The sequence below is a fragment of the Bombina bombina genome, chromosome 7 (assembly GCF_027579735.1).
Source record: "Bombina bombina isolate aBomBom1 chromosome 7, aBomBom1.pri, whole genome shotgun sequence".
Lineage (NCBI taxonomy): Eukaryota > Metazoa > Chordata > Amphibia > Anura > Bombinatoridae > Bombina > Bombina bombina.
Genome location: NC_069505.1, coordinates 301,717,192 through 301,727,397, shown reverse-complemented (window position 1 = coordinate 301,727,397; position 10,206 = coordinate 301,717,192). Strand labels below are relative to the sequence as shown.

Below are 10,206 nucleotides of genomic sequence, written 5' to 3'. Positions count from 1 at the left end.
AAGTTGCTTAATAATGCATACTGTATCCAGAGATTTAAATTCCACTAAACCGATGCTGGAGATGTGGCTATAGCATGTTTAATTGCTTGGTTTAAAGCCAACTTTGTTGTGCAACAGTTGTTGGAATCTTCCATAGTAACATGTCCAATAACTACCTATTACATTAATGTGTCATGTATATACAGTTTAGTGGATATAAAAAAAACAAAAAAAAACAAAAAAAAAAACGCCAACGCTCAAATGCAAAGCAGTAGAAAGATTAAGAAGAAAAAAAAAAAAAAACCTTTATTCACAAATACAACTGAATACACATATATAGGCAGTTTATAAATAGAGACAAAAGCATTAAAAAAAGGTAGAGGGAAAAAATTAACAGGTTTTATGGCTGCGTGGTGACATCAGTGCAATATTCACTGCAGTGCTTACAGAACGCCCTTCATCATACTGGGGTGCAGGTGTCAGGCAGCAGAGGGGTTAATGTGATGGATAAAAGGGGGGGGGGGGGCTGAAATGGCTACATGAAAAATTCCTTAAAGACTATTAAATCTTTGGTTCTACATTAATAGATATTCCTGAAGATAGACAAAACGTACAATAAATGCTGATTCTAGGTTTGCTAAACTGATAAGTTGGCTGCTTAGCATATATAACCCGATGTACAGAAAAATTGCAAAAACAAAATTTTAAAAAGCCAAGAAATATCTTTATAAAATTTAAGTAAAGTGCTAATGGGACAAAAAATAAAAATGGTAGGATGAGAATATAAAGAAGTGTTTGTGTCCCAAGATAAATAAAAAACAAACAAGTTGGCCTGCTATATATCTAACCCCTCAACTAAACAGAAAAGACAAGCAATGTGTATGTGTAGGGTTTCTGTGTAGCCCAGTATAACGCTGCCAACTGCGTGGGTTCCATCCACCAAAAATTCCCCACATTATACGAATATTTAAAAATTATTTCCATATACAAAAACAGTATTAAATATAAAGACTTTGAATCACACAGACCCATTGTGATACTGCTAATCAAACTGGATTTGTGGGTCCACGGACTTGCAAAAAAACTACCATTTTAAATTTAAATATTAACATTGAACCAATTAGCAGATTGTACTTGGTGTCGAGTACTGTGGGTCAGTGCATCAACAGATCATTTATTTAAAACAGTGCAATGATCTGTGCAAATATTTATGCCTGGTAAATCCAAGCATAAGAATGCCTCTAAAAAAAGGAAAGGGGGAATATATATATCAAAAAACAAAAGATTACATTTATAGAAGTACAGCAACATTTGAAAAAAAGCAGCATATCATGATTGTGCATACTTAGTTTTTAAACAGCAGGCCTTTTTAAAAACAAAATTGAAGTCTGCTTTACCATGATCCATTTATAAACAGGGTTTTCATTTTGCTGTACAGATAATCCTTGAATCCTATACAAAAGTGCTGAATTAACAGAAATGGGCAGCCTTTTCTGTACTTTATCGGAAAAAAAAATAGCCACTTCTAAATTTGTTAAAGACAATAATTCAGCTATGTAAGACAGACAGCAAATTCTTGTAGGCCAAATAATGGATAATTTCCAATTAAAAAAAAATTAGCCCACCTCACCCCAAAAATATTTAGATTACAAGAGAGGTGTATTGATTTATGGATAGAAGCATACAAAGAAATGATATGAAAATCAGCCAAAAGTAAAGTTTCTTAGGCAAGATAATTTTCCCTTTGAGTACTAAAATTGACCATTCTGAAGTTCTTAAAATGAATCCTAAAGTCAGCATTGTGCAGAGCTGTAAATAAAGCCTAAGACCTGCCACTTAGACTAAATCACGCTTGAAGATGGGCTAATAACACTGTACTAGAAGACCCTCTGGAAGTAAAGGTATTAAATAAAGAGGAAACAAAACAAGGTTTTCTGCTAGTGTCTGGCACGTCCACCTTCAAATGCATGATGCTCTTCATGGGCTGAAAAACAAATAAAAAACATCAATACTAGATCTAAAACAATACTTGTTATTTAAAACAGTAAAGATCATTTTGAGTGGATGATTCCCCTGGGGAGGGGGTAAGAGAAAGACAGAGACACACACAAATATGCATAATAGGGATGCACCGAAATTTCGGCCGAAAATGGCAAATTCGTTTTTTTGCCTGTTATTTTCAGTAAAATTATTGTGTAGCATATTTTCCAATTTGATGCTAGCCTAGAGCTGCTGTTTGACTTACTGTTTTGCATATAATAATAGTTTTCTAGGACTATGTTATTTGGATAATTGGTTAAAAACGAAAAACAGAAAACTGTTAAATCTGGTCCTGTTACACATAACTAAATAAAGAAAACAGTATATTGATATTTAATATTGTTTAAAGTAGGAATGCACCAAAATTGCGGTCTCAAACATTTTGTCCATAAAATGGCATTATCGTTTTTTTCAGTTTCATTTTTTTGCCTAATTTTTTCTTGCTAAAATGATTGTGTAGCATCATTTGCATGTTTTAAGATATTTCTGTCCAATTTTAGTGCGTTCAATAAAAAAGTGGTTATTTTATTGGCTTGCAGTTTTTCAATTCAGATTCATTCATTAGTCTAATTATGCAAAATAATTTTTAAAAACACAATTTATGCTTACCTGATAAATTTATTTCTCTTGTGGTGTATCCAGTCCACGGATCATCCATTACTTGTGGGATATTCTCATTCCCAACAGGAAGTTGCAAGAGGACACCCACAGCAGAGCTGTAATATAGCTCCTCCCCTAACTGTCATAGCCAGTCATTCGACCGAAAACAAGCCGAGAAAGGAGGAACCATAGGGTGCAGTGGTTACTGTAGTTTAAATTTAAAAATTACCTGCCTTAAAATGACAGGGCGGGCCGTGGACTGGATACACCACAAGAGAAATAAATTTATCAGGTAAGCATAAATTGTGTTTTCTCTTGTAAGGTGTATCCAGTCCACGGATCATCCATTACTTGTGGGATACCAATACCAAAGCTAAAGTACACGGATGAAGGGAGGGACAAGGCAGGAACTTAAATGGAAGGAACCACTGCCCGTAAAACCTCTCTCCCAAATATAGCCTCCGAAGAAGCAAAAGTATCAAATTTGTAAAATTTTGAAAAAATATGAAGCGAAGACCAAGTCGATGCCTTGCAAATCTGATCAAAAGAAGCCTCATTTTTAAAGGCCCAAGTGGAAGCCACAGCTCTAGTGGAATGAGCTGTAATCTTTCAGGAGGTTGCTGTCCAGCAGTCTCATAGGCTAAGCGGATTAAGCTTCTTAGTCAAAAAGAAAAAAAGGTTGCCGAAGCCTTTTGACCTCTCCTCTGTCCAGAGTAGACAACAAACAAAGCAGATGTTTGACAAAAATCTTTAGTAGCTTGTAAGTAAAACTTTAAAGCACGGACCACGTCCAAATTGTGTAACACAAGGATGGAACAACAATCTCTTGATTGATATTCTTGTTAGATACCACCTTAGGTAAGAACCCAGGTTTGGTACGCAGGACTACCTTATCCGTATGAAAAATCAGATAAGGAGAATCACATTGTAAGGCAGATAGCTCAGAGACTCTACGAGCCGAGGAAATAGCTACCAAAAAAAGAACTTTCCAAGATAAAAGCTTGATATCTATGGAATGAAGAGGTTCAAACGGAACTCCTTGAAGAACCTTAAGAACCAAGTTTAAGCTCCATGGTGGAGCAACAGGTTTAAACACAGGCTTGATTCTAACTAAAGCCTGACAAAATGCCTGAAAGTCTGGAACATCTGCCAGACGCTTAACTAGCCGACAATCCTTTTCCCAAACCTTCTTGGAGAAAAGATAATATCCTAGCAATCCTGACCTTACTCCATGAGTAACCCTTGGATTCACACCAATAAAGATATCTACGCCATACCTTATGGTAAATTTTCCTGGTGACAAGCTTTCGTGCCTGTCTTAAGGTATCAATAACTGACTCGGAGAAGCCACGCTTTGAAAAAAATCAAGCGTTCAATCTCCAGGCAGTCAGCCTCAGAGAAATTAGATTTGGATGGTTGAAAGGACCCTGAAGTAGAAGGTCCTGTTTCAGAGGCAGAGACCATGGTGGAAAGGATGACATGTCCACTAGATCTGCATACCAGGTCCTGCTTGGCCACGCAGGTGCCATCAGAATCACTGATGCTCTCTCCTGCTTGATCTTGGCAATCAGTCGAGGGAGCAGAGGAAACGGTGGAAACACATAAGCCAGGTTGAAAGACCAGGGCGCTGCTAGAGCATCTATCAGTGTCGCCTTGGGATCCCTGGACCTGGATCCGTAACACGGAAGCTTGGCGTTATGGCGAGACGCCATGAGATCCAGTTCTGGTTTGCCCCAACGATGAATCAGTTGTGCAAATGCCTCCGGATGGAGTTCCCACTCTCCCGGATGAAAAGTCTGACTTAGAAAATCCGCCTCCCAGTGCTCTACACCTGGGATATGGATAGCTGATAGGTGGCAAGAGTGAATCTCTGCCCAGCGAATTATTTTTGAAACTTCTAACATCTCTAGGGAACTTCTCGTTCCCCCTTGATGGTTGATGTAAGCTACAGTCGTGATGTTGTCCGACTGAAATCTGATGTACCTCAGAGTTGCTAACTGAGGCCAAGCCTGAAGAGCCTTGAATATCGCTCTTAGTTCCAGAATATTTAATGGAAGGAGAGACTCCTCCTGAGTCCACGATCCCTGAGCCTTCAGGGAGTTCCAGACTGCACCCCAACCTAGAAGGCTGGCATCTGTCGTAACAATTGTCCAATCTGGCCTGCGAAAGGTCCTACCTTTGGACAGATGGACCCGAGATAGCCACCAGAGAAGAGAATCCCTGGTTTCTTGGTCCAGATTCAGTTGAGGGGACAAATCTGTAATCCCCGCTCCACTGACTGAGCATGCATAGTTGCAGCGGTCTGAGATGTAAGCGTGCAAACGGCACTATGTCCATTGCCGCTACCATTAAGCCGATTACTTCCATACACTGAACCACCGAAGGGCGCGGAATGGAATGAAGAACCCGGCAGGAATTTAGAAGCTTTGATAACCTCGACTCCGTCAGGTGAATTTTCATTTCAACAGAATCTATCAGAGTCCCTAGAAAGGAAACTCTTGTGAGTGGGGATAGAGAACTCTTTTCCTCGTTCACTTTCCACCCATGCGACCACAGAAATGCCAGTACTACGTCCGTATGAGACTTGGCAATTTGGAAGTTTGACGCCTGTATCAGGATGTCGTCTAAATAAGGGGCTACTGCTATGCCCCGCGGCCTTAGGACCGCCATAAGTGACCCTAGAACCTTTATAAAGATTCTTGGGACTGTAGCTAATCCCAAGGGAAGAGCTACAACTGGTAATGCCTGTCTTAAAAGGCAAACCTGAGAAACCAATGATGATCTTTGTGTATCGGAATGTGAAGATAAGCATCCTTTAGATCCACTGTTGTCATATATTGACCCTCCTGGATCAGTGGTAGGATGGTACGAATAGTTTCCATCTTGAACGACGGAACTTTGAGGAATTTGTTTAAGATCTTTAGATCCAAAATTGGTCTGAAGGTTCCCTCTTTTTTGGGAACCACAAACAGATTAGAGTAAAAACCCTGCCCCTGTTCCTCCTTTGGAACTGGATGGATCACTCCCATAACTAGGAGGACTCGTACACAGTGTAAGAATGTCTCTCTCTTTATCTGGTGTGCAGATAATTGTGAAAGGTGAAATCTCCCTTTTGGGGGGGAAGCTTTGAAGTACAGAAGATATCCCTGGGATATAATTTCCAACGCCCAGGGATCCTGAACATCTCTTGCCCACGCCTGGGCAAAGAGTGAAAGTCTGCCCCCTACTAGATCCGTTCCCGGATAGGGGGCCGTTCCTTCATGCCGTCTTAGAGTCAGCAGCAGGCTTTTTTACCTGCTTACCTTTTTTCCATGTCAGGTTTGGTCTCCAGACCGTCTTTGATTGAGCAAAAGTTCCCTCTTGTTTATTATTAGAGGAAGTTGATGCCGCACCTGCCTTGAAGTTTTGAAAGGTACGAAAATTAGACTGTTTGGCCCTAGATTTGGACCTGTTCGTAGGAAGGGCATGACCTTTTCCTCCAGTGATATCAGCAATAATCTCCTTCAACCAGGCCTGAATAGGGTCTGCTCCTTGAAGGGAATGTTAAGTAGCTTAGATTTTGAAGTCACGTCAGCTGACCATGATCTAAGCCATAGCGCTCTGCGCGCCTGTATAGCAAAACCAGAATTCTTAGCCGTTAGTTTAGTCAAATGAGCAATGGCATCAGAATAAAAGAATTGGCTAGCTTAAGTGCTCTAAGTTTGCCAAGTATGTCATCTAATGGAGTCGCTACCTGTAAAGCCTCTTCCAGAGACTCAAACCAGTATGCCGCAGCAGCAGTGACAGGGGCAATGCATGCAAGGGGCTGTAGGATAAAACCTTGTTGAATAAATATTTTCTTAAGGTAACCTCTAATTTTTTATCCATTGGATCTAAAAAAAAAAAAAAAGCACAACTGTCCGGTGGCGTCTATTGGAAACATTTTTCTAAAAATAGGAGGGGAAGAGAACGGCACACCTGGTCTATCCCATTCCTTATTAATAATTTCTGTAAACCTTTTAGGTATTTGGAAAAACATCAGTACACACCGGCACTGCAAAATATTTATCCAGTCTATACAATTTCTCTGGCACTGCAATGGTATCACAGTCATTCAGAGCAGCTAAAACCTCCCTAAGCAACACGCGGAGGTGTTCAAGCTTAAATTTAAATGTAGAAATATTAGAATCAGGTATCTTTCCTGAGTCATTAACATCACCCACTGACTGAAGCTCTCTTTCCTCAGCTTCTGCATATTGTGAGGCAGTATCAGACATGGTTCTTAAAGCGTCAGTATGCTCTGCATTTTGTCTCACCCCAGAGCTATCTCGCTTACCTCAGGTAGTCTGGCTAATACCGCTGACAGTGTATTATCCATGACTGCCGCCATGTCTTGTAAAGTAAACGCTATGGGCGCCCTAGATGTACTTGGCGCCATTTGAGCGTGAGTCCCTTAAGCGGGAGTCAAAGGGTCTGACACGTGGGGAAAGTTAGTCGGCATAACTTCCCCCTCGTCAGATTCCTCTGGTGATAAATTTTTTAAAGACAGAAAATGATCTTTATTGCATAAAATGAAATCAGTACATTTGGTACACATTCTAAGAGGGGGTTCCACCATGGCTTTTAAACATAATAAACAAGGAGTTTCTTCTATGTCAGACATGTTTATACAGAATAGCAATGAGACTAGCAAGCTTGGAAAACACTTTAAATCAAGTTAACAAGCAAATATAAAAAACGGTACTGTGCCTTTAAGAGAAACAAATTTTGTCAGAATTTGAAAAACAGTGAAAAAATGCAGTAAATCAAACGAAATTTTTACAGTGTGTATAATAGGCTAACAGAGCATTGCACCCACTTGCAAATGGATGATTAACCCCTTAGTTCAAAAAACGGATCAAAAAAACGAAATAGACGTTTTTTTTAACAGTCACAACCAACTGCCACAGCAAGCTGTGGCCCTACCTTCCCCAATAAACGACTTTGGAAAGCCTTTGGGCCCTTTAGAGATGTCCTATAGCATTCAGAGGGCCTTTGAGGGAAGCTGGATGTCACAGTTTGTAATTTTAAACTGCACCAACTAACTTTTATACTACAACAGTGGAAATTGTTTCTAGTCAAAATTTAAGCCAGCCATGTGGAAAAAACTAGGCCCCAATAAAGTTTTATCACCAAAGCATATATAAAAACAATTAAACATGCCAGCAAACGTTTTATATTGTAAATATCATAAGGGTATTACCCCTGGGAGTAAGCATGATACCATTCGTTATTAAATCACAGTATTCAGGCTTAACTTGCATTAATCCGGTATCAGCAGCATTTTCTAGTGTTTTCCATCTCTAGAAAAAAATATAACTGCACATACCTGATAGCAGAATAAACTGCACGCCATTCTCTCGCTGAAGTTACCTCATCTGTGTAATCCCCTCAGACATATGTGAGAATAGCAATGGATCTTAGTTACAACCTGCTAAGATCATAGAAACCTCAGGCAGATTCTTCTTCTATTTACTGCCTGAGATAAAATAGCACAACTCCGGTACTATTTAAAAATAAACTTTTGATTGAAGAAAATAAACTAGCTATATTTAACCACTCTCTCCTACAACGTCCTTGTTTGTTGAGAGTTGCAAGAGAATGACTGGGTATGACAGTTAGGGGAGGAGCTATATTACAGCTCTGCTGTGGGTGTCCTCTTGCAACTTCCTGTTGGGAATGAGAATATCCCACAAGTAATGGATGATCCGTGGACTGGATACACCTTACAAGAGAAAACACAATTTTCTGTTTCGGTTTTCAGGCTCGGTTTCGGTCAAGGACTGCCATTTCAGTACATCACTAATGCAAACATATACACACACCCAAAATGATAGTTCAATAGTGCTCAATATCAGAGAGAAAAATAGATTCTGAGCCAGTTGGGAAGTCTTATTCTTTAGAATACAGTGTTAACTTAGCATGGACAAATTCCTCGGATAAATCTTTTCCTCTACTATAAACACACATAGGAACAATCACTATTAAAATCTCAATTTAGTACAGAACTGGGTATCCATACAGGAAAGGAAAAAGAGGCACAGTATATACAAAAGTCTGCCATATTGCCAGTCACTGAGATTATATGAACAATTATTCTAGGTAATGATTTTGAAAGAGAACCTGTAGAAGTGGTTATTTAAAAAAAAGGGACATTCCAGCCCAAATTGGATTTGACATGGATGCATTTCAGTTTTGAATAGAAGAATTTTTGTCATATACATGCATTAGCAAAAATGCTTCTAATAAAAGTTATAGCCGTTTCAAAAGTGTATTTAAGTATGCAACGTGCACCAGCATTTTAAACACAGCACTTGCTCAGAGAGCCTAAGGTGCTTGTACCATCTGGTAATGACTCAATTTGTTAAATACTGACGGGATAGAAGCTCCACAGTCGCTCTGAGCAGCTGTATGTAAAATGCTGGTGCACTGAGAATATCTAGCTATGCTTCACATGCACGTGCAGAGAAAAATGTTAGCACTAAAACAGTGATAACTTTTACTAAAAGCATTTTTACCAATACATTTATATTGCAAATATGATTCTATTCAAAGATGTAATTCATCCATGTCCATTTTAATTTTGACCAGACTGTCCATTTAAAACAACATTTACTAGCCATATATGGTGTTCATAGTTTTAAATTAAAAGGGAGAGTCAAGTCCCAAAAAAAAAAACAAAAAAAAAAAAAAAAAACACCCTCTCATGATTCAAATAGGGCATGTCATTTTTAACAACTTTCCAATTTACTTGTATCACCAGTTTTGCTTTGTTCTCTTGGTATTAGTTGAAAGCTAAACCTAGGAGGTTCATATGCTAATTTCTTAGACCTTGAAGGCCACCTCTAATCTAAAGGCATATTAATGTTTTTCACCACTAGAGGGCGTTAGTTCATGTGTTTCATATAGATAACATGGAGCTCATGCACATGAATTTACCGAGGAGTGAGCACCGATTGGCTAAAATGCAAGTCTTTAAAAAAGAACATTAAAAAAGGGGGAAGTCTGCAGAGGCTTAGATACAAGGTAGAGGTAAAACGTGTATTATTATAACTGTGTTGGTTATGCAAAGCTGGGTAATGGGTAATTAGCAATCAAAAATTCTGGTGTTGACTGTCCCTTTAACTAGTTTAAAGCTTTTCATTCCAGCACAGCAGAAACAGTGCTGTCCAAAATAACAGGTATCAGTAAATCACATAACAGCAGAACGTAATACACTATTCCACGTGAGTCACTCAGAATAATTTTACCAACTGGTAGGCTGCTATATTCCAAGATACAGAAAGATCTTGCTATTCCTACTCTAATACAGTACACAGTTCTATTAAAAACATGAAAACCAAAAATTTTATTTTTAATGATTCAGATAAACTTTCAAATAAACTTCTAGTTAATTTGCTTTGTTCTTTTGGTTGCCTTTGTTGAAAGGTAGACTTAGAAGCAGCAATGCTCTACTGGGAGCTAGCTGCTGAATACTGACTGCAGGTATATCGCTCTTGTCATTGGCTCACAATGTGTTTAGCTAGCTCCCAGCAGTGCAACACAGGATGCCAAGATGCAAATTTGGTT

At 39.0% G+C, this 10,206-nt stretch overlaps 1 protein-coding gene across 1 annotated transcript in view; it reads right to left on the bottom strand.

Annotated features, from left to right (window-relative positions):
- Positions 1-259: 259 nt before the first annotated feature.
- EIF4E3 (eukaryotic translation initiation factor 4E family member 3) overlaps positions 260-10,206 on the bottom strand; it is a 41,495-nt gene continuing 31,548 nt past the window's right edge. The window contains exon 7 of the mRNA XM_053720889.1: positions 260-1,963. Within this exon, the coding sequence (XP_053576864.1) occupies positions 1,917-1,963 (47 nt within the window). The 3' untranslated portion in view covers positions 260-1,916. The remainder of the gene's footprint in view (positions 1,964-10,206) is intronic.